The sequence below is a fragment of the Pseudonaja textilis genome, chromosome 5 (genome assembly GCF_049901715.1).
Source record: "Pseudonaja textilis isolate UNSWEBS1 chromosome 5, rPseTex1.2, whole genome shotgun sequence".
Taxonomy (NCBI): domain Eukaryota; kingdom Metazoa; phylum Chordata; class Lepidosauria; order Squamata; family Elapidae; genus Pseudonaja; species Pseudonaja textilis.
In genome coordinates this window covers 8,516,007-8,541,648 of record NC_141994.1, presented here as the reverse complement: position 1 = coordinate 8,541,648, position 25,642 = coordinate 8,516,007, and the positions used below count along the sequence as shown (strand labels likewise).

Genomic DNA, 25,642 nt, shown 5'->3' with positions numbered 1-25,642 from the left:
TATTCATAAAGCTTAGCCCCTTCAGGCTTCTGCTTGGCAGAATGTTAAATGAAATGGAGCTTTCCTTTATCTTGAACAAAAATACAGCACCTGTAAAGTTTTGGTGTTTGAAGAGGAAAGAAAGTATCTATCAGCATGAAATTTGGGGAGGTGGGGATTGGTGGAAGCATGAATTTACTTGCCAGTAAATGCCTAATAGTCCAGATCAATCCCAGACGTTGAGTGATATTAGAAGGATTGGTCAACAAAAATCCTTTTCCAGGAGCAACTTAAGAAGATAATGGAGATAATTTGTGTTTCTTCTCAAGATTATTATAAACTGCTTTACAACTCCACAATAGTCTTCATTTTCTTAAAAATTCTATGTGAAACCAAAGAGAAATCAGCTAAGAGTTTTATTTTTATTTATTTTGACTTGTCGATCGCTTACAAGATAATAGGTATAAGTATATACATAGTTATGAATACATGAAATGGGTACATTTAAGAAAAATAAAAGAAACAATAGGACAGAGATGGTAGGCATGTTGGTGCGCTTATGCACGCCCCCTACAGACCTCTTAGGAAAGGGTTGAGGTCAATAGTAGACAGTCTAAGGTTAAAGTTTTGGGGGTTTGGGGAAGAAACCATAGAGTCAGGTAGAGTATTCCAGACATTGACCACTCTGTTGCTGAAGTCGTATTTCCTCCAATCAAGTTTGTTGTGGTTAACCTTGAGTTTGTATCTATTATGTGCTCTTGTGTTGTTATGGTTGAAGCCGAAGTATTCATTGACAGGTAAGTCATTGCAATGTATGATTTTATATACCATACTTAGATCAGACCGAAGACAGCGTAATTCAAGGTTTTCTAGGTCTAGAATTTCAAGTCTGGTGACATAAGGTATTCTACAATGAGTAGAGGAGTGGAGAACTCTTCTTGTGAAATATTTCTGGACTTTCTCAACTGTGCTAATAGTTGTGGGTTCTAGACTGATGAGCTGGATTCAAGTATTGGTCTAGCAAATGTTTTGTATGCTCTAGTTAGTAGTGTGATATTACCAGAGAAAAAGCTATGTACGATTAGGTTAACAACTCTTAATGTCTTTTTGGCTATCTAGTTACAGTGGGCTCTAGCACTTAGGTCATTAGAGATGAATATTCCAAGGTCCTTTACAGAGCTTGGATCATCAAGAAGGTCTTGACTATTCAGCTTGTATTTTATTTTCTGATTTTTTCTGCCAATATGTAAGACAGAGCATTTAATTGTTGAGATTTGAAGTTGCCATTTGTTTGACCATTCTGATACATAGTCAAGGTCTTTTTGAAGGGTAGCAGTATTGTCTGTGGTATTGAATAGCTTTACATCATCAGTGAAGAGAACGCAGTTGCTGTTAATATGAACACAGAGGTCATTTATGTAGAGTATGAAGAGAGTTGATCCTAGAACACTGCCTTGGGGGACACCACTATTGACAGGTACAGAATTTGATAGGACACTCCCAATTTTGACCATTTGTTGTCTGTTTGACAGGAATGCTTCTATCCAGTTATGCTGGTGTCCAGAGATACCATAAGATTTTAGTTTTAGGAGTAGTTTGTCATGTACCACTGAATCAAAGGCTTTACAGAAGTCTATATAGATTGCGTCTATTGTTTTGCCCTGATCGAGTTGTGTAGTCCCTATGTTTTTGCAGTGTAAGAGTTGCAGATTACAGGATAGTTTTTTTCTGAAACTAAATTGTTTATTAGAGAGTAGATTGTTTGTCTCTAAGTGGAGGATGATGGATTGGTTAATAATTGATTCCATGACTTTACAGGTGACACAGCATAAGGAGATTGGTCTGTAATTTTCAACTAGGCTGGGGCCTTCCTTTTTGAAGATGGGGATGACCGTGGCTTGTGACCTTAGGTTTGGCAAGGAGCTGGTCCTGAAAGATTTTTGAAACATTATGCTTAGAGGTTCTGCTATGGACGTGGATAGCTTTTTTAAGAAGTAGGCACATATTCCATCCGGTCCAATAGAGAGAGATGGTTCTAGATTGCGTAGTGCTTTTTCAACATTGTCTTCTTCAAAATTGATATGTATTAGATCATTGTAGTTTTCTGTGGTTCGGCTAGGAAATACTGGGCATGATCCATTGCTGTTTACAAATACTGAGCCAAAGAATGTCTTAAAGAGGTTGGCTTTAATGGTGTTGTTGTTGCAGTCTTTATCATTAGGTCCTATCACGGGTGGGATGGACCTTGAGTTTTTTAGTTTGTTGTTTACAAAATTGTAAAAAGCGCGGGTGGAATTAGTGTGCAGGTTTTCTTGTTTAATGTGATAATTGGTGCATTCAGCCTTTATCTGGTGGCATAAATTTTTGTATCAGCTTTTGAAGTTGACAACGTGACCAGATTTGTTTTTCCGTCGGAGTGGATTGACGTTTCCTTATTGTTATGAGTAATCTGTTTGGTTTTTTTTGTTTTTGTTTTGGGAATTGTTATTGGTACATATAGTTTGATGACTCTTTTGACTTTTTCTCCAATGAAATGGTATTATCAGAGATGTTATGAAGTCCTAGTGCTCATTTTCGACCCACTTCTCACAGGTAAGCGTCTGCTACCATCACACTGTTATAGTCAAGTAAGGAATTAAGGATAGTGGATAGAATTGTCTTCGTAGCTGGGGGGAGGGGGTGAATATACAACCGTCAGGTCACTGAGTTGAACGCTGATAAGCGTTCGGACATGGACTCAGCGGCCAGGTGCATCAAGAACGGCGCCATCTTGGTGCGTGGGGCAGAATCCACACCGCCTTCCTAGACTTGGAAAGGCCTTAGATCTCCACATCGGGCTGGCTGTGGGTCAACCTATACAGTGTCACAAAGCCGTCGCAGTGTTCAGGGGGTCCGCGGGCACAGGGCGCCTCTCACCACGCGTCGGTGGACATACACGACCGCCGCCCGCCATGGGGGTCTCCGTGTGTGGTCCCCTGTGCAAGGGAACGGGGACCGAGTCCAACAGGGGGGGCTCGGGGTGGTGGGGCCGAAAAGTCCACCTGCCGTATGCGGTCTCCACGGAACGGGCAGGGGCCCACCCCTGACACTGAGGAAGGGGGACAAATTAGAATCAGCCTTGATGTAGAAATTCCAATGGGAAAGCAATGGTCAGAAATAATTATTAACTACTTTACGTGGAAGGTACAGATGTTGTATCTATAATGTATTGGATAATAATAATGTCTAGACATTTCTTGTGATGGAGAATACAAACTCTGTTTTGCATTGGTCGAACCATAGTTGGAATATTGTACCCATTTGGGGAAAAATAGCAACCAAAGAAGATATGGAAGAAGAAAGATATGAGAAATGTGCAAGTTGACGAAAACAACGGTGAGATACAACAATGACTGTGCTGAGAGGTTACAAATCTCTTGTAAGTTTATGCGTTGACCAGGGGAAGCCGCGCTGCTAAACATTCTTCATCTGCTCGCCCCAATAGCGAAAAGGGGCAAATCACATCGCCCGCAGAACTTCACTCCGCCAAGAGCGCAGGCGCATCTTTCCTGTTCTGTCATTTCCGGGTTACAAATGATAGAGTGAGAAGGGCTAGAACGGTTTGGTAGGAGAAAGGCGAGAGTGTTTCGGTTGCGGTTTCGCGCGTTGGTCCCGGGAAGAACCGTTTACACTCCCGCCCTATACGGATCTTTCCCGTCCGAACCCGGGTGCGGATCAAGCGCCATGCCTCTGGAAGTATTGCATGGGTCCCTTAGAGTGGTAAAAAATTCTCTGCCCAGCCACCTGCAGAAAGTCGATCTCGAGCATTTGCAGCTGGGGCGCGATTATGCGAACCGATACATCCAGGTAAAGGCAGTAAATTTCAGATGCCAGCCTTGAAATACGGGTGGAGTTACGGGCTGCAGAAAAGCTTTTGCCCTGCCTTTAGTTTTCCGACGTGAAACGTGCTCAAGGAGGACGGGGTATATTTAATTTTTCAAAAATGGATTTGTTTAATCCGTTGGGGCGCATTCCCCAAAAAGTGAATGCAATTTGCAATTCCTAAAGCAAAACTCCTAAAACTTGCTTGGGAGGATTGTCCTTGGAGCGTGGCCCCAAATGTTTGGCAGATAGATGTTACTTCGGAATTCCAAACCTCTGAATATAATAATAATAATAATAATAACAACAATAACGATGACGATGTCTTTAATATTAATAAACAACATTACCTATCTCAGGATCTTGGTCAGGACTCGATGGATGAAAATCCAGTCTCAACATCTGGCTAAATTTACTTACAATTATAATATAATAACTATATAATATAATAATTATAATACAATATACTCTACCACCTGACTCCCAGCATCTCTGGATGGTTGTACCCTTGCTCTCTTGTAACTAGATAGCCTACCCACTCTTGTAACAAACGTTAAGATTCAGTCAAAGTTAATCTCATGTATATGTTTTATTTCTTCGTGAAGATTTCTTTATTCAGTGTCTTTCTTGCATTGCTTCAGTTTAAATCTAGTGGTTCTTAAAATAGGTATTTTCCTGGTCTTGAATAATATCGGTTCCTGTGAAAAAAAGACCTCCAAATCCAGACTATTTTATACAAGCAACTTGGAAATTTTAAATTGAATGTTTGACACACAAACAAATTTGTGTATCATCTTTATCTCATCTTTAGGATTTGCCCAAATTAACCTCAGTTTAAGAACCATAGGTCTAGTATATAGATATTTAGAGAATAAACAGGGATTTTTAAGTGAATCTTTTCCATAGATATTGGAATCCATATGACCCATTCATGTTTTAATTTTATTTTTTTTGTTTTTATTTGTTTTTCTGAAGTGCTTTCTAAAGGCACAATCCTAGGCATTGTTACTCTATGTAGGTATATAATATACAACTTCGTTTTACTGATATAGAATTACAGCTGGAGAAATCTTTAAGAGTATAAAACTAACATGCTGGAATAAAAACCTATCTGGTGAATTATTAGAATTTTTTTTTTTACTTTTATTTTAAATAATTTATTTAAGGTAGGTAGATGTAAACCATATCAGAAGGGTGTTTTAAAAATTTCAATATCGAATGAATTCTATTTCTGTCAGCAATTTTCTTTTCTGCCACAGTTATTCCAATTTAACGGGAAGTTATTCCAATATAAAGGGAATGATTTGGAATATACACTATGTGATTCAAGGTACAACAATATATTAGGCCTGTTGCTGACATTTTTATATACAGATTCCAGTCTGTCTTAGGGATCTTTGCTTTTCCTTGATGTTGATCAAGTATTTTAGTTGCTGTTTACATACTACTTATGTTTATTCCGAGAAGAAGTTCTGCAGAAAAATCATGCAATCAGACTTCATTGATATTCATATATACAGCGTGCATGACATTAAGCCAAAGATTATGTGTTTTTCATTGCTGATAATGGGTGAACTGAGAACTGCAAAGTAAAAAGAAGCATTAGGAAGAGCCCCAGGAGTTTTGTTAGAAAAATATTTTAACTCAATTTTGTCAGTTTTACAAAATGCTTTCAAAATGTCCAGCAACATTTCTGCTTGCTCAGAAATAAGTTCCACTAAGTTCATTGATATCTATTACAGGTTTAGTAAAGTTAGGATTTCAGCCTGAATCATCATCATCCCAACCATAATAGTATTGTCAATGGTCCACTGTGTAAATGCTGCTTTGAAGGGAAATGAAATTTATTATTTTATCTAACTGTATTAACTTCCTATGAGAATTTCTTGTGACCGAAAAGTGATGTTGTCTTGCCAGGTTGTATTTACCTTATATTTATATTTTTAGGAACATTCTCTTAATTCTTCTGCTTCTGTAAAATCCCCTGGATCTCTTTGATATTTTAGATTTTTTTCAGAGGGATGTGGGCAGATAATATTGCTTAAACGCATAGTTTTAAGTTCTGAAAATGGTTGTTTATAAAGTTTCAATATGTATTTTTCTCTGTTTTAGGGATCATTTGTTACTTCCTATCAATTGATTAATCTTGGAAACGGGACACCTTTCTTCAAGATAGTACTTCAAGGTATTTCAGCACAATGAGCACTATATTCTTATGATTATATTCTTGGTTAGGTTTATCAAACAAGGTGTGTGCTCAACATGGATGACATGGGTGAGATATACAGAATAGAACAACAGTGAATGATCACAGAACATTTATATAGTTCCTGAGGAATTGGATGCAAGTTCTATGTGCAATGTAAATAACACTAGATATAATTTGAGAACAAAATCTTTACAAACTATGAATCTTGCTTTTTAGTATTTGTTCACCATGCCTACCTGTAAAGTGAAACGAGGTGAGCATAATTTTGCTTGTAGAATGACTTGGGGATAATTCTTTAAGTATCCTTTAAAAATGTTCTGTGACCTAGTCACTTACTGCATATAAATAAAATGTTTTCTTCTTAATGGTCACAAGGCTTCCTTCACCCTCTTATGAGAAATAATCTGGTACGCTTACTCATAATATTGGTGAATGCAGGAATTGTTTTTGTTGTATTAGACTTATGCAAATAGTGAGACTGTGATATTTATCTTTCCAGAATTAGAAAACTCATCTTCCAGGAATAGCAGCATCTATATTTTAATATTTGGGAAACTGGCAGAAGATTGTGCCAAAGTTATCCAACAAGGAGTAAGTGATTTTATTTTTATTGTTAGTAATATTAATATAGTTTGTATATCTATATTTACCCAATTGATAGATGTGACATTGCAATACCAACCTATGTATCTTTATTTTAATTTATTAATCAGTGTGCGTTGTTATTTTCCCCACATTTCATGCTGGTTGTCTTCTTTTTGCCTCTTCTTTTTAAAAATTTTTGCATGATAGTATGATAAAGATGTTTAGAAAATCATCTGCCGTTAACATTTTTTTTCTTACTCTTTTAGTTGACTTCTAATGGTTATTCGCATATTTTTTAGACAAACCATTGTAATCCGATACCATTTCTGTTTGCTATAAGGGAGCAGCTGAATGACTTAAGAAATGAATATGTTAGAGCTAATGAAGCTGTCTAGATCACAGAATTTTTTTCATATGCAAGAAAATATAGGTTATTCTATAGCAAAAACGGGAAAGATTCTACACCAAAAACAGAAAGATTCTTCTATTATTTCTGAGACAAGATTTAAGGCTATATGTCAACCTGAGTAGCAGCAGCATCTCAATATCCTGAAATACGTATCTGTGTTTTTTTGTAGAACAGACAATTGACAGAATAATTTCTGCTGTTCATATGCACTTTTATAAAAGTTACAGGATCAATAAGGCCCTTATCGATTTCCTCATCTACTACCTAAGAAAATGAATCTGTTTGTCCAAAATTAGAAGCATACTATTGAAAAAGCAAAATGTATTAAATTCTGTGCAACCTACTATTAAGAATAAGAACATGAAATGATTTTGAATTGAGTTTGACTCCTGGTAATTCCTTGGACACATTCATCTGGTATTAGCAACTTGTATGGTATAAATATTTTCAATGAATACATTTATATAAAAATTATCTCTTTGAAGTATGGAATTGGAAAGAATCTCCTTTACCAACTCTAATTCAATCCTTCTATAAGTGTCCCAAAATGGGTGAAAAAGTTTAAAACTAACAAAAACAAAGTTGACACCAATAAAGAAGCTTAAGAAACAGCAGAGACAAATACTCCTTTGGAAAAAAAATAAATTGGTAGCTTTTGAAGGAATATTGATACAGAACAAAGCGACAAAGTATAAAATGGAATGGAGTGCTAATGCTAAGAAAGTATGAATAGAAAGTCACTAATGGTTTTAAGCAACAGCAATTGTGAACGTCTCCAATAGGTGATTTTTTAAAAAAGTTGCACAGATTCATACTGAATAGAATGAATTGCAGATTCTTCAAGGGACCTTGTCAAAAACCATTAAGGGCTTTAAAGCCTATAGCATGAACAGTGAATTCTTCTAAAGAAAAAATATGGGCAGCCAGCTCCACTAATAAGATAAAGAGATTGTGTGATCCAAGTAATGCACCTGTTTTAAAATCATAGCAGCTGTAGCACTTACTGACATCTAGTAGCATTCAGTGGCAATCCAACAGAGATCATGTATGGATTTATGGTCAAACAGAACATGCATATCAAGGAAATTTTTCTCATGGTTAAAGCCCTCGTATTTTTTTCAGGCCTACTTTATCTTTGGAAACTGCAAAACAATTCTCTAAAAAGATGTTCTTCCTCATCTTCCAAAGCACTTCTTTCAAAGGATCAACTGATCCCTCTTATTTGTTTAGTTTTTATTTATTTTTAATGTGTTTCAGTACTCTTGAATACTGTTTGTAACTTACCCATAATAAATATAAGAGCAGATTTTAAAGAGTTAAGCACGATTTATCCATCTTGGAGACTGTCTTCCTACAGCCATGAAACTTTAAGAAACTGAAAGTTCTATGGGACAGCTTAATTTTTTTTTAATATTTTCCTAAATTCCATCAAGAAGGTTACATCTGGACCTCTGGGGCAGGCTTTGTTAGTAAGCACAATTAACTCTTCCTTATCTATATTTAATTTCATCTCCATTTATAGTGGATTCCAGTTTTGGATTCAGAATTTCCCATAGTGCTCTGTAATAAAGGGAAAAAGAAAAGTAAGCGGGACAGCAAATTGATAAAAAATATCTCTACAAACTTTTATGCGTTCTATATTTATGCATTCTGGTTTGGTTAAGGCAGCAGGCTAGAAACCAGGAAAGTGTGAATTCTAGTCCTGCCTTAGGCACAAAACCTACTGCATGACCTTGGACCAGTTAATCTCTCTGTGAACTAGGAAGAACTACCTTTGAAAAAGGTTGTCAAGAAAGCCGCTGAGATCACTACACAAGTTGCCAGGAGCCAATCCTGGCTCAAAGGGATAAACATGGACACTTTTGGGGGGTAAAGACAGTTCTTTTTCCTAATGTGGGCCCATCTTGAGAACATAAAATGTAACCGAATAATATTGAAATATTGAAGTCGCACAGCGTGAGTCCACCATTTTCAGTGGAATGTGCACCGTACAATTTGGTGAAAAAGTATTCACCACCGCCCTTTGGATTTTCTAAACATTGACATTTCTTTTCCATTGAAAGCTACAAGAGCTTTATGTGGGCCCTTTGAATATGAAAAGTCAGTCTGAATGAACAAATAACGGCACAGTGCAGTTCATTGGTTTCATAAAGTCATCCGCAAGCAATATGACATTGTGAAAATGTAATTGGCCCTTTAAATCTGGTTGCACCAACTTTGACTTCAAGAATTTCAGTACACTTTCTGAAAGGGAGTAAATACGTTTTCACAGAATTGTTTCCAAGTCCATCAGACCTACAACCTCTTTTAATGTCAAACATCAAACATGATTTATACTGTACTTACACTGGAATAAGCTCTGTCACTGCCCTGGAGATATTAGAAAATATTTTCTATTTTTCTACCTCTGTGTGTGTATGTGTAAGAGAGAGTTTTTCAGAAATTTCTGGGTTTCTTAATTCTGACAAGCAAATATAGTTTGACTTAGATTGGCTTCATTTCATTGTCACTTGCAAGTATTATTGTACTATTTCTCCAGTGTGTTTTTCAGGTTATTGACATTTAAAATACTGTTTAGAAAGCATGTAGTGGAAAGCTTCATTGCAAAAGTCAGTCTTCGTAAAGTGACATTTTTGACTTTATAACTATTTGGCTTTCAGTTAATATCATCTATGCTGAAAAATATGTGTATATTTCTATTTATATTCATATTGTGATTTATAAAATATATTGGTGAAGGGGTCTTTTATTAAGAATTAAGTTTTTCAAGAAACATTTTTACTTTTTTTAATTTGCACTTTTTCTTTTAAAGGCATTCTATTAGTTTTATCTTTTTATTATTATAAAAACTGACTTTTTAAGGAAACTTAATGTTTTTATAATTATCTTAGTGACCTTTTGCTTTTATACTTGCACATTTCTACATCTGGATTTTTTTAGCTTCTTTTTAGTCTTGTTTTGCCTTATTTCCTCATTAATTTAAATGGTTACATTGCTTACCATAGCAATCAGAAACAAATATGTGAAATAAACATTTAAACTTCTTTCCTAGCATGAAAAAACATTGCATGTACTTTTTGGTTAAAGTGGGTTTTATTTTAAATTTACCATATGTAACATGCTTAGTTACAATTATATAGACATCATTCAGGCTGATATTTGTACTTCAGAGCTCTGCTGTTGGGTTTTTCTGTTACCCAATTCTTACCAGATTGTTACTACAATCAAGGTTTCTTAACCAATGATAAATTACAAACCTATATTGTATGCAATCCATTCTGTCTTCATTTGCATTGCATTTTTTGTTATTGCATTTATTTAAAGGCTTTTCTGTTTTTTAACATGCGTTTTCTCTTTGTTAAGGATTATAATATATGGAGACACTATTCATCTTAAAATGGGCAGTTAGGTTCTGTCTCATTTTAGTCATTTTAGCATTTTTCAAAATTATAGCAATAGCACCAGTATTTAGACTTATATACTGCTTCATAGCATTTTACAGCCCTCTCTAAGCAGTTTACAGAACCAGAATATTGCTCCCAACAATGTGAGTCCTCATTTTACTGACCTTGGAAGGATGGAAGGTTGAGTCAAATTTGCGCTGGTCAGAGTCAAACTCTAGACAGTGAACAGAGTTTCCCTAACAGATAATAATTATCAGAGTTGGAAGGGATTTTGTAGGTCATCTGGTCCAACCTCTGCCCAAGACCCTATACCATTTATGACAAATGGCAGTCAAATCTCGTCTTGAAAGTCTCAAGTGATGGAGCTCCCACAATTTCCGAGGGAAAGCTGTTCCGTTGGGTTATTGTTCTCACTGTCAGAAAGTTTATCCTTATTTCTAGGTTAAATCTCTCTTTGTTCAATTGCCATCCATTATTCTTGTCTGACCTTCGGGTGCTTTGGAAAATAGCTTGACCCCTTCCTCCTCTCTGTGGCAGCCCCTCAAATATTGGAAGGCTGCTATCATGTCTCCCCTGGTCCTTCTCTTCACTAGACTAGCCATGCCCAGTTCCTGTAACCGTTCATCATATGTTTTAGTCTCCAGTCCCCTAATCATCCTCTTGCTCTTCTAACCACTGTACCATCATGGCTCTTACAGTGGTGGGATTCAAATTGTTTTACCACCAGTTCAGTGGGCGTGGCTTGGTGGGCATGCTTTGCCTAATGCCAGGTGCGCAGCTTTCAGCACACCAGCTGAGACCTGCAGCGCCAATCAGCTAAGAGCGGGTGGGAGGGCCGATCCTGCACTTTTCTTTTTCTTCTCAGATGATTGTCAGAGGATTTTTTTTCCTCCTCTCAGATGATCTTTGGCTTTTTTTTTTTTTTACCACTGGTAGCATGCCACCACTGGGCTCTTATCAGATTCTTTTTATCATTTTTAAAAGGTAGGGCTAAAAGATGTGATGTAAATGGTATAACAATAGTGACAGGTATAATAACATGCTAATTTGCTTTTTTGTTTGTTTGTTTTCTATAGGATATCATCATGGTGGCTGGATTCAGCTTGGCAAAGTCCACTAATGATTCCAGTAGGCATGAGTGTCAGGTGGAAGTCTCCAATGAAGCCGGCTCAACAATCTATGTACATTGAGCAGGTTTTTTTCCCCTCATTCTCTCCATTTACACTTAATCTGTAATTGACTGAAGCAATTATTTTAAAAGATGACTATGGTAATTAAAATTAATTAAAATCTGGAACTTTTACAATGATACATATGCTTGTCCCTTTTGTACGTTAGAAACTGCCGGATAGAAATCAGTTATGATACTTAACAGAGTTTCAAGGTTACCTCTCTGTTTTATATTTTTCCTTTCTAGTAAATAGGAGCACTAGAGGTCATTTTCAATAGATAACAAAAATAATGAAGAAAGAATAATTTTATTTTTTATATGATGCTTGCTTTATATTGGTTTTTATGAGGGTTGCTGGGAATTTTTGAAGCAGAATACAAATATATATGGAACTAAACAAAAAGTTAAAAATACAAAACCAATATAAATTCTATAGTTGCTTTAAAAGGAGCATTACTATATACTATTAGAAAGTTGTTTGTTTTCTCTCTCTCTGATACTGAAATATTAGTTAAAATATCAGATAATGCTATATTTCTGGAGCTTTAAATCTGAATATCTAAGTTATAAAAATTTGAATTTCTCCTTATCCCTTATTGATGTAATTAATAAAGTGTTATAGGACATATAAAATTCATAGGTAGAATGTTCCTAATTGGTAGAATATACTTAGTTTTATGCTTTCAAAATAATAAATTGGCAGTGAATCTATTTGCAAAGTAACAACTTTGTTTTAGAGAATGAACAATGATGAACAAGAAAATGACATCTTATTCTTGAGATCATTTTCATTTTAGCTTTTTCTATAGCACCTGAAAAAAATGTCCATTTCTGATATAATACTTAATTTAATGTTTAATCTTAATAAATATTTAATGAAAATATTATTAAAATATTGGCATGAAGAGTCTGAAATTACTTCAAGTTTTTTATAGTGCTAAGAATCTTTTTACCTCCCAGGTTTGTACTGGATCATCACGAAACGTGACTGGGGCAGAAACCATGGTAAATCTGAATCAATTAATTTTGTGGGTTCAATATCTAAAAATAAGTTTTCTCTATTTTGCATTAAGTGACAAGGCCTAGACCAACCTTATCCAGACTGGGAAGAGATTGGTGGGCTCAGTGTAAAGTCAGAAAATATCCAGGAAGAAAATAATGTTACGCTATTGCCAAAGATACTGAATGGTTGTGTGTGTGTGTGTGTGTATACATACATACATATATATATGGATCTTTGGTTATTCGGGTTTTCTCCCACGTAAGATTGGAAGTATCTAGGCAATGTTTCGATGAAGTCTCATTCATCATCTTCAGGCTTGTGTCTTCAGCTCTGTGCTTCTCAGAGTGAAGCACAGAGAACTCACTCTGAGAAGCACAGAGCCGAAGACACAAGCCTGAAGATGATGAATGAGACTTCATCGAAATGTTGCCTAGATACTTCCAATCTTATGCGGGAGAAAACCCGAATAACCAAAGATCCACATACTAATACCCGCGAGAACTTCAGAAAACAAATATATATATGTATATATATGTATGTATGTATGTATGTATGTATGTATATCTTTTTTTCATAACATAGGAGGAGAATTAGCTCTTATAATAGTGCAAATAAATTGAAAATACACTTTGCTTGCAAGTGAAGAAGCCCCTTGCTTTTTTATTAAAGGTTTTTAAAAGCAATACATAAAAACTAACAAACCAATGAAGAACAGAAACAGTAAAAGAACGAAAAAGAAGAAAAGCAAAAGTGCAGAAATAATAACAAAAAATAGAAAAAGCTTCTGGTTTTCTGCACAGCAAACATGAATATTTACTAAATTCACTCTTACTCTAGGATTACAAAAAAAGCCCTAACTTTTTTCTATCAAGGTATTACTCCGTATGTCTATGGAGATTCTCAGTCCTCCAGGTCGTGGTTGTCCCAAAGCTGCTTTTTCAAGAGGCAACGGGACTTTCTTATTTTTATTGGAAGACATTTCACTTTTCATTCAAGAAACTTCTTCAGCTCTGACTGGATGGTGGGAAATGGAAGGATTTACTCCTAGATGGTTGGTCATTTGCATTGTTTTAGTGAGTTATTAAGGTCACCTGGAGGTTTATCTGTGTCATCAGGGTCACCTGAATGGTGGAAATGGGTGTGCAGACTTCTGTTGAAAGGACCATGTTGTAGACTGGAGATAGATGATGTTGTATTCCTCCCCCTCTGTTGAGAGAAGGCTATTTATCTTTGACATAGATGGTCTCTTTGACCCCTCTTTCAATAAATCCTTCCATTCCCCACCATCCAGTCAGAGCTGAAGAAGCTTATTGGATAAGAAGCCAAATATCTTCAAAGAAAAACTAGAAAATCCAGTTGCCTCTTGAAAAAGCACCTTTGGGACATCTGCTTCTGTATTTAATATATAAGTATATACTCTATTATATATAGTATATAAGGCATTATATGAATTTGCATGATGATATCCACTATTTGAAAAAATTAGCTGACCTCATTTATATGGGAAAAATCTCTTTCTTTTCATAATAGTTTCAGCTATTTTAAATCTTAACAAAAAATAGTTCAGTCATAAAATTTTGATGAGTTTGCCATATATTATTTTCTAATTGGATCATTTTTATTTTATCTTGCCAGCAAGTTGCTCCCAAATACACATACACTTTTCTGAATCACCTTAAAAATGGAAGTGTTGTCAACTTGTATGGAGCTGTGAAATTCTTCAAGCCTCCATATTTAAGCAAAGGAACTGGTATGTATGATTGAATATACACCTTACCTTTATAATAGGTTATGTTCTGACCCAGGCTTTGTCCAAATTAAGGAAACACAAACTGAGTATAAAATCAAACCTATTTTAATGCAACGCTGGGAATTTCTTGCATTCCCAGCCAAAACTCATTAGACACAATGCTCTGAGATAAGCTCACGCCTTTCAGGGTTGTAGAAGGCTGCCAAGAAACAGAAGTCCAATTACTAGAATATAAACCAACAGAAGTTCCAGCAAAGACAAACCAGAGTTCGCAGGGCTTCAATGAGGAATCAGAATCTAATGAACTTCTTTGCTTCCTGCAAAGAGCACGTTACCGAGGGCTGACTTTTGTCCCTGATGGGTTAGAGTCAATCACCTCCCAGCCTTACTCCCGAGTCGTCCCTGCTGCTTCAGCTGCGCTCTCCCTCTAGCAGCCCTGCATACTAGGAACAGGCTCCCTGAGGTCCTCTGCTTCGCTGCTGCCAGACTCCGAAGGCAGCACCCAAGATGGTCCTGGCCCCATCCCTGCATCGGATGCAGGACCCTTGTACAGACTCCCTGATAGGTTCCCTTTTGTCCTCACTGTCCGATACCTCTGCCGGCTGCCGATGAACCACAACAGGTTAAAAGTATATGCCTTTTTTAAGCAAATACGTGCCCAAGTAGATTGTGGACTGGTGGCCAATTTCAGATACACTGCCATAGCTGATCAAGTAAACATTCAGTTATATCAGTCAATTCTGGAGAAAGTTGTGGAAAAAGTAGTTGCATGATAGCAACAGAGGATCTTCTCTGGATCCATTTCAGTCTAGTTTCAGGCTAGGGTACTGTGTAGAGGCAGTATTGGTCACATGCTTATGTTGTTTGGCAGAGCATGGTATATCCATCCTAGTGCCCCGTGTTCTCTCAATGACTTTCAATACTGTTGACCATAATATCCTTCTGGAGTAGCTGTTGGGGATAGGAATAGGGAGGACTGTGCAGCGATGGTTCCTCAGGGATCAGTTCCAGTTGATGGTGACAGATGGAAATAGATTGATTCATGGCTCCTTGTGTGTGGAATGCTTCTGGGCTTGATGATCTTCATTCTGCTAGATTTGCCACTACTTTGGGATGCAGTATCATCAGGATGCTGATGATAGTCTGCTCTACCTTACCAGCCCAAGCTGTGTAGGTGAAGTTATCGCTGTATTGACCAGCGCCTGGAGGTTTTTCAGGTCTGGATAGGGTAGAACAGACAGCTCAATGTTAACAAGACTGTGCTTGTTTGGGCCCCCAGTAGCTACAGCTGATTTAATATGCAGTAATGGGCAGCTCTCAATGTGCCCATGTGTCACCACTGCTACACAAGCTGCATTGGCTGCCAATGGCTTCCAAATGCAATTCAGGTTGTTGTCTATTACCTGTAAGCCCTGTATGGCAGAGGGGACTGCATATCTGAGTAATGCTTGTCTCCAATTGTTTATTGTCCTCATACAATCTGGCAGAAAAGGTGTGCTCTAAGTCCTCTCCATTCAAAGTTGTCAGTTTGTGGGACTAAGGAAGCGTTCCTTCTCTATGGTGGCCCTTTACCTTGGGGACAATGTGCCCCCAGGGATCAGGACCACAGCCTCTCTCCTAGGACTCTGGAAAGCTTTGAAAATCTGGTTCTAATCCAGGGCCTGGGGTTGATGTTATTTGTCGAATGACTCCGGTTTTGTTTTATTATTAGAGCATTTTAGTTTGGCTGCCTGCGATTTAATACCTTTAGCTGTTTTAATGTCTTTTTTGTTTTTTAGTTTTGTGCCCTGCTCAGTGTTCAATGATTGTGGTGGTTATTAAATTTAAATAAATAAATGAAATAAATCGTGATCTCGCAGAATGGGCCTTGACAACCAGTTTAAGCACCAGTTAGGAATATTCATAGCAGATAGTGGTCCAGAATAAAACCTGAAGGTGTACAAACCTCTTTCACTATATTTTTCTTAAGTCCCATTAATTTTTTTAATAGTTTTAATGTTATCTGATCTTAAAATTACCGAATTTAATTTTTATCTTAACATCAAAATTATCAGCTGCAGCTTTTTTTTTTAACTCTGAAGTTTATCACTTCAAGGCTTTCTAATAGTAGAATGTTTTCTGGACACAGGCGATGGAGCAGGAAAAAAGGTTCAGCAGCTGTCTCTGCTGCTGCTGGGTTTGATTACTCTCATTTGTCAGGGCAGTGGCAAAAGTGCAGAAGAAAAGAGAAAAAGGCAAGAAAGAAGCAATTAAGGACACAGGAAAACAAAAAACTTAAAGAGTTACTCCTTCCTCTAAAAAAAAAAAAAGCTGTAGGCTCTTTACCCATTATGCAACTTGGTTTAATAGATGCAAAAGACTGATTCCTATGCATTAATTTTGAAGGGATGCTGAATTGCATTTTTTTTTCTTTGTAATTGTAACAAATTTTTCAAGTGGCCACATTGGTATGAATGCCTTTGGAATGGGTAAAGAAAATATGCAATATTGAAGTAGCCAACTCTTTTAAATTGCTAACGTGTGTAATTTCATTTGAATTTGTTTCTATGTGAAGAGAATCTGAAATTTGCAGTGTCCTTGTGAAATTATATATTTTTTTCAAACATAATTACTTTAAAACGGGTCTGCAACTTTGACAATTTTAACAACTTTGTGGACTGGTTCAACTAGCTGAGGAATTCTGGGAGTTGAAGTCTACAAGTCCTAAAGTTGTTGGGATGCTTATCTCCTAACAAGAAAGATGAAGAATACACTGTGAAATGTTGTGATTTTTTCTCATTTTAATCTCCCCCTTTTTCCCCCAAATTAGTTACAGTTAGGCTTATGTGTTTTGGAATGGTTATTATTGGTTCCTTTACAAACAATTTACAAACCCTATTTGGCCTACCAACTTTATTCAAATATGCCAATAAAGTGTAATTTGGATAATTAAAAGTAGCACTGCAAATGTAACCGTAATCATACTAGCTTTGAAAAAGTAAACAAAATGAAATTAAAGTAATGGGAATTTAGATAATTTGGAGAGAGAAGTGTAATTTCTTCATATTGTATAATTCATAGACTTCCTCTATTACTGCAAATCACTTATTAAAAAAACATTTTTGTTTGCTTGTGTGTAATGTGGGTTATAGAACCATGAGAAAGCTTATAAAGCTTATAAAACTAGTACAACGAAGTCATTGTAAATAATTGGTTGATGGCATTTATTTATTTCCATTTAAATAATAAAAATTTAAGTAACAATGGCTTTTGCCATTGTAATAAAATGGACTCATTGTTTTAAAAGGGATTCAACTGCTTAAATAAGGACATTTGCAATGACAAAATATGAATCTTCAAAACAAAGATTCTATGAATTATTACTTTCAAGCATAAAACCATTGAAGTATAGAAAATAATCCTAAGAAATAGCTCAGTTGAATATTCAATTTTCCAGTCATTTAATTTAGATTTTCATAGATTCCTAAATTTGTAACAAAAGAAATCTTTTTTTTTTACTTTTTAAATATTATGAAATGATTCCTACATACCATAGCATTGTAAAATGTTGCCCCAAACTTTTTTTAAAATCTGTATCTCTTCAGGAGACGATAGCTGGAACAGACTTCTTCCTAACTATGAAAAGTGACACAAGTTTCATACAGTTAGAAATGTCTTAGACATCTGCCATTGATTTCTATGAAAGTTGGATTTGCAAGTTTTTCCAAAATAAGCACCCTAATAGTTTTCCATTCAAAAACTTTCATGAGAAAAGATTTGCTTCTAAGCGTCGTGTATGAAAACAGATGGATATGTTTTTGTTTTGCTGAGACAGAGAGCAAAAACTTTATATTATATATTTTAAAATTTTGGAAAAATTAACATATAAGTATTAATTTTCTTGTTGTAGTTGTTTATTTTTATAAATAAAACTGTCAGGGAATTACTTCCATATACAATAGATGCATAGAAAAACTCTAGCTAAAAACACTTTATTGTATAAGAACCTGTATTTTTTAAAAAAAATTGAAATCATTCATGAAACAGGCAAATATTCTGATAACAAATTGTCTGATAATAATTATGAAATAGTTGAATTTTATTGATCTCCTCATCAATTCATATTGTTTCTTGGTTTTAAATCAGCAGATAGATCTATTTGATTTGTCCTAAAAGGAAGGGAATACAGTTGGTTTGCTATGATGGCATCAACACAACTGATAACATTTTTATGTAAAAAATAAGATATTGATAGAGTCAGTCTGCTACTAATTTACCAGATTTTGCTATTTATTACATGAACTTTTCAAATATTGCTTTCATTCATTTGTATTGGCACTGTGAAAGATTGAAAAGGAATTAGTACTAAAGTCATATGGAATCTTACAGTTTTGTACTTATATTGCTATGTATTATATGTCAGTTGTGTCAGGGAAATGAAAACCAAAGATTTCTTTGCATGATAAACATTCTGTTCTTTTTCATTCTTTTTCTCAACATATACAGACTTTTGTACAGTGGTGAGCATTGTAGATCAGTCCAATGCGAAGTTGGTGTGTTCATTTTTTAAGGCCGTCAAAGATGCCCTTCCACAGATCTACAGAATTGGTGATATTGTTCGATTTCACAGAATAAAGGTAATTTTAATGGACTTCAAGCCATGTGGTAAGAAAGCTGCACTATAGTCTGTTTAAAAGAAAAAGAGCAAATACTTCCTGACATTAATCTTTGATCGAGAGAATTCTATCTTTCATGGGATCGCTGATGCATATTGGTCGCTCTTACTCAGTAAATTGAACTAGAAGGCTCAATGTGGCCCTTGGGCAGGATGGTGGCCAACGCATTATAGCTCCCAAAAGTCTGAATTTAATTTTAATTGAATTAAATTTGGATTACATTAATTATAAATACTAGGATAACTATTTTGGAATCTTGCTTTTTACTACATGAACACCAAGAGAAATTTTTAGACAATTCCTGGCATTTAATGGACTGTACAAAGTCTAGAGTTCTCTTCCAAAACCATATTATTCTTGTAGATAAGCAGAACTGAAGGTTTCTTACAATACTTTGTGCATTTTGTCTTTGTCTTATGATAAGGGTGGGTTTTTGTATGTGATCGGTCACCCTGATGGTGGGTGGATCTTCAACTCTGATCTATGACACCAAGGTTGTTTCTGTTAGATATTTTACTTCTGCGCTATAATGTTTAAAGAAACACAAGCATTCACAAATATTATTCAGAGATAATCTTTTTCGGCATCTTCTTGGTCATTCCTCTCCTTATTTACAGAGTAACAGAGTTGGAAGGGAATTTATTTTTGTTTGCTATTCTTTTAGCAGAATCTTTTTTTCTTAATAGAAGTTTTTATTTTTAAGACAAACATATACAAACAAAACATAAAAACCATCTTCCATTTTATATACATACAGAGTGTTAGTTGGCTACAAATCTTTTGTGCTATCCTTTCGTAGTCATTACTTACAGTTTATATAGATTTTCACATTGTCAAACTAACATATGCTTGTATATTTATCAGTTATTAATCATCCATGACTAAACTATTTATTCCATCATTTTATATGATGTATTCCAAATTTTATTTTGAAATTTATATTGTACTTTCATCCAGTGGTTATATATGTCTATATTATATTTTATATCAATCTATTGAACTTCTATTACAAAATTATCTAATCTATTACATTACCATGTCTTTTTGTCCAACCATTGATAAAACAAACCCCATATCATATAAAATTGTTTATCTTCTTGCTCTCTAATTTCAAATGTCAGTTTACTCATTTCAGCACAGTCCATAATTTTCTTAATAACTTCCTTCTGCATAGGTATTTTTTCATTTTTCCAATTCTTAGCAAATACAATTCTAGCCGCTGTCGGGACATTTACAATCAAATATTTCAGCTCTTTATTGTATATTTCTGGTATAATTCCCAATAAAAAGGTTTCTGGTTTAAAGTCTATGTGTTGTTTTATCATTTTTTCCGACCATGTGTGAATTTTAGTCCAATATCTTTTTGCATTCGAGCATGTCCACCACATACGGTAACAAGAACCAGGTATCTGATGACATTTTCAACATTTATCTGATTTGTTCTTAAACATTCTTGCAATTCTCGATGGGGGTTGGTGCCACCTATTAAACATCATATACATTTTTTTTATATGCAGTTGACATTGTCATTTTATTATTTTGAGACCATAATTTTTGCCATTTTTCTCTAAATCAATTCCATATCCAAAAATTTTCCTCCAAACAATCATCGTTCCTTTGACTTGTTCTTCCTCCAACTTAAATTCTAATAAATGTCCATAGAGTGTTTTAATTACCTTTTTATCAGTACCCATCAGAATTTTATCTAAATCAGTCAACTTATCATAAATACCTTCTGTTTGAAATCTTTATCAAATCTAGATTGTATTTGCAAATATGAAAACCAATTCATTTGTACACCTTGTTCTTCCACCGCTTGCATAGATTGAAGTTCACCCTTTTCATTCGATATCTCACCATATCTAACTGTTTGTTCCTTTTTATATATAGGATTTTAGCAGAATCTTAATGTCCTTAAACTTGCAACTTTCCTCTCTCACTTTTCAATATATTTCAATTTTGATGGCGCAGGGGATAATTTGGGTATAATTTTTCAACTTTGCCAAGTAACTGGTTGCAAAGTACAATTTACAGCTGAAAATTGTATTTCCTTTATTCAGTAGGTTCGAATTAGGGAATATTCACAATATAAAACAATATTAATATTTGGTGTGCAAAATACCAAAGCATATTGGTTTGATTGCATGAATGTTATTCTGGCAGATTTTTTAAAAAATTTCAAATATGACAACATGTTTGTTCACTAGAGAATGAAATGTAAGCAAACTTAAGTTGGGCATTAATTTAGATCCCGTTAGAATTTGTAATTTTTTTAAGGATTATATATCATTTACTTCATATTAGTTTAGGTTATTGTTTTAACACACAGGTAGTATTCATTTAGCAATTGTTTTGTACAGTGACAGTGTTATGACAGTGATGAAAATAAAACTTTGTGACCAATTGCATTTACGACCTTCATAGGTTTGTAAAGAAAAGGAAAACTGAAATAAGCTCACAATCACTATTGATGTATTACTTAGTGAGCGCTTCATTCGCTGATCCCAATCCTAGTTGTGATGTTTAAATGACAACTTCCTGTATACCTAAGTACACTGTTCCTCAAAATGGTAGAGTCCACTTTTTTAATATTTAGGTAGGCTTTTTGTAGATGCAGGTTAAAATGAAAGGCAAAATCACAAAACAATGTCTCACTTATTTTGGCCATCTCATGTGGGAACCACCGGAGAAGGTAATTATGTTTGGAAGAGTTAGCAGTAAAAGGAAACCAGGCCACCAAAGAATAGCAATGAATGCAGTGGGTTGACACCATCAAAGTTGACACCAGCCAAAGCATAGAAAAACTCAAAGAAGTAGTGTAAAATTGGAAGATGTGGAGAGACCTGGCCCAAAGAATCACTAAGAGTTGAATATGACTAGATGGATATCATCATCAAATGATAGAATTTGCTAACTTGGCTCATTCCATCAAGCATATCACAAGGGTTGGGTGCTGCTGGGCACTGCAGTTCAGTAACCTTTCTATGAGATTTGAATGCATGTGTGTTTGGATGTAAATTAGAATAATAACAGGTACTCAAGGTACTCAAGGTACTCAATCACTTTCATTTTAAGCTTTCTGAATGTTAAATGGGTTATGCCATGGTATTCTTACATAAATTCCACAAAAGTTATATGTAGAATGCATAGGTTTTAATCAATGCACAGATGAAACAATGTTACTTTGTTTATTTATTTAGATTAGAGATTGTATTATGTAAACAAATTAAAAAGAAAATATTAAAAAGCAAGAGAAGAAAAAAAATTCACACATTGGCAAGCCATTAAATGAGCTGGTGTATGCAATGCAGTAGTGATTGTGACAGAAATTATTTAACTCTCCTAAAAAAACTTGGAGCAGTAATCCAATAATATAATCCATCTATTTTCTATCAGATCTGTTGAATACAAAGGTAATCTGAAAATACAAGTATCGACTGTTATAGAGGAATGCATGAGCTAAGGACTTCAGTTCCTCATAAACACATTTGCTCCAAAATGGGGATATTCTGCCTAGTCCTATGGGTATCTTATTAATATAGTTCTATTGCAAATAAGTAAATAATGATTAATTTTTAATATACATAAATATTTCTATTTATATAGATAGAGATATATGGATGTATATGCATTGGTAGGATTTTAAAGGATAGGGGATAATAAGTTATTAACAATCTGCATCAGTAAAATAAAATAAATTAGATGTTTCTAATGAGAATATATTGAGGACACCATGGTTGTTTGAAACATAAGCAAACATATTTTGTTATCATGAATTCTGTCTTTTGGGACAAAAATTTGACTTACAGTTAATCATATTTAATACCTAGCCCAAAGATGCCATTTATTCTCAAACGTTGAAATCGAAACCACTATAGATATCCACATTTATTTGAATGGATCAGGTCCCACAGTTCATATATTCTAAAATATAACTCAGTAGGCTGTCATTAAATCCCATTCAAGAAGAATCATATACTATAATTGCTTCAGCAAGTTCTGCAAGAATTTGCTGAACCCCATGCAGTTACTGATGGTAGTGATGATAAAAGCAAGATAAATCATGCCATAAATCAATCCCTACAGATGCACCTAGGCGCTATGAGATATATAACCCTTTATACATTCAATATGTGTATAAATACATTAAAGCTGATACAGTCATCTTTAAAATTCCCCTGTCAGTTATGGAAAGAATCCATTCCTTGACTGAACTTAACTGATCTTCTCCAAACCAGATGCGTCCTTGTGGCCCAGTTGACTATACTAAGGACTGGTAGCCCATTGCATCTGCTGATCAAAAGCCTGAACAAAATTGCAATAATGAGTTAAAATAAATAAAGAGTCAGAGAAAGGAAAGATGAGGCAAATGCATTCCCCCATTGGAAGAAAATAGCATTTGAAAGAATGAGCTATTATGTTTGACAACACATTCTCTTTATAGCATATATTGGTGACCAGCTAAGTAAACGAAATATCAATTTCAAGTATCATTGTACTGATTACAAAAGCTGATTTATTGCACCAGAGACTAGTATTGTTTTTTATCTAGGAAGATTTATTACCTGGAATACCTAATTTTGAAACTGTTATGCCTCTCAGATGTTGATCATTCTTTTAGCAACCAACTGCAGATAAAAATGCTATAATCAGATGTTTATTATAGCAGAACAGCTGTTTACATGAAGCATCAATAGTGCTGGCTTTCATTGTTTCTAGTTCAAACACACTGAAAGTCAACATTTTTGCAATCTAATGTCATCCTTCACAAACAGGGAGGCAATCTGTAGTGCTGTGTTAATGTCTTTACCACCTCATTATTAGTCACTTTATGTGTTTAATTCTAGAAGGCATCACACAATGTTTACAATGCAAATAAAATGCCCATATGCCAGGTGTGTCAAACTCGTAGTGTCATTTTATCGTCATGTATGTATCGCAACTTTTCCCCCTTCACTAAAATGTGCGTGGGCGTGGCCAGCATGTGATGCATCCGGCCAGCGGGCCTCGAGTTTGACACCTTGCCATATGTCCTCAGATTATATGTGCTGGATTTCAGATAATGACCCCAAACATAGAATGGAGGACTTTCTTGGTTCCATCTGTTGAAAATTTAAAAAATAAAATAAAACAAGGAAACCTTCTGAAACCATAGTGAATCAATTATTACCTGTAATTTAACACTTTCTAAGCATCTTGGTTTTTATTTCATAATTTTAGTATTGGAAGCCTGTATGAAGTGTGAACATGTTAGGAGGAACTTTATATGATACATCGTTTTCATTCTTATTCTTGTAGATCAAAGAATTTAATCACCAGATGCAAGGGACTTCAGGCCCTGGATTTTCTTCACTTACATTTGATGGTAACGTTGGAAGTCCAGTGATTCCCCGAACATCTAGTAAAACATTTTCATTTACAGATGAAGACAGAAAAACCGTAGAAGACTTGCGTATTTGGGTGGCAAGTAATCTTTTCAGTCTACCTCCCATGAAAAAATTATGTGACATCCAACCATCAATGTTTTTTGAATTCACTGGCCAACTAATAGGAAAAGCTAAATTGGATGGATCTTCTTATCTTCTCAAGGTCTGTTATGATATTCCCATGCCTGCACTCATTATGTTTTCATTCAACAGTAATTTCATACTACCTGTAGGAAGGCTAGAATTGAATCTATTTTTTAAGTTTCTCATTAAAACAATGTTTAAATCTCTTGCTAGAAATGCTGCATTTTAAGTTTCCTGAAATTTTCTCATACCAAAAGTTTCATTCAAGCAAGTTAATAACTTCTGGTTTTCACTTACCATGTTTTAGCTCAATTTATGGTGGCATCTTTCAAAACCAACTTCATTATTTCATGTGCCTGATTATCATTTAAATAATTAATAGTGCTTTGGGAAGGAAATAGTTCTATGTACTTGTACATATCCCTACTTGAAGCCATATTTTTCCTAACCTGTTAAATCTTTTATGAATCTTTTAGTATTACCCAACTATAGATTTTGATTTTGGACCAAGCCAACTAGGATTGCTTATTAAACGTAAATATATTCAAATAAAAATATATTTCCTAGGATTGAGCCACTCTGCTTCTCTCATACCTTAATGCTTTTCAACTTGCCAATGAACCGGGGGGAGGGAAGGGGGATGTGGAATGCAAAGCATGAGAGCATCGAAACCACCAAGGTCATTGCTGCAGATGTTGGAGAAAGAGATGTACCGTTCCCATAACAAAAGGACGTCTCATAATTGGACAATGTGATCACCCACGGGTGCGGAGAAGGGGGAAACCAGAGCTGGTTTTGTTTCTTCAGTACCAATATGGTGTATCCAATAAGGATTTACTTTGGGGAATTATTTAAATCTCCCAAGATAGTTTCCTTGTTTGGGGTTTTCTAGTTGGACAGTTGACATTCTGCCTTGTTCTTATAAATTATTCTTCAGGGAGATTGCAAAATAAAGTTCTTTATAAAAGAAATACGGACTCAAAGAAATTTAACAAAATGTATTTGAAGAAGCAGCTTTGGGAAATTACAGTCTTAACAAAAGCTTTAAGGCTCAAGTTTTTTATCCTTTATTGTAATTTTTAATCCTTACTCTGGAATATTAGTGG

At 35.1% G+C, this 25,642-nt stretch overlaps 1 protein-coding gene across 4 annotated transcripts in view; it reads left to right on the top strand.

The window, feature by feature from the left end:
- Positions 1 to 3,548: 3,548 nt before the first annotated feature.
- POT1 (protection of telomeres 1) overlaps positions 3,549 to 25,642 on the top strand; it is a 47,430-nt gene continuing 25,336 nt past the window's right edge. Inside the window, exons 1-8 of one of the 4 annotated variants that reach the window (XM_026714075.2) lie at positions 3,549 to 3,825; positions 5,953 to 6,025; positions 6,549 to 6,640; positions 11,524 to 11,628; positions 12,579 to 12,623; positions 14,257 to 14,371; positions 18,857 to 18,987; positions 24,325 to 24,615. In XM_026714075.2, the coding sequence (XP_026569860.2) occupies positions 3,703 to 3,825; positions 5,953 to 6,025; positions 6,549 to 6,640; positions 11,524 to 11,628; positions 12,579 to 12,623; positions 14,257 to 14,371; positions 18,857 to 18,987; positions 24,325 to 24,615 (975 nt within the window). In that variant the 5' untranslated portion in view covers positions 3,549 to 3,702. The remainder of the gene's footprint in view (positions 3,826 to 5,952; positions 6,026 to 6,548; positions 6,641 to 11,523; positions 11,629 to 12,578; positions 12,624 to 14,256; positions 14,372 to 18,856; positions 18,988 to 24,324; positions 24,616 to 25,642) is intronic. The other 3 variants (XR_015743748.1, XM_026714076.2, XM_087934077.1) reach the window with 3 other exon arrangements.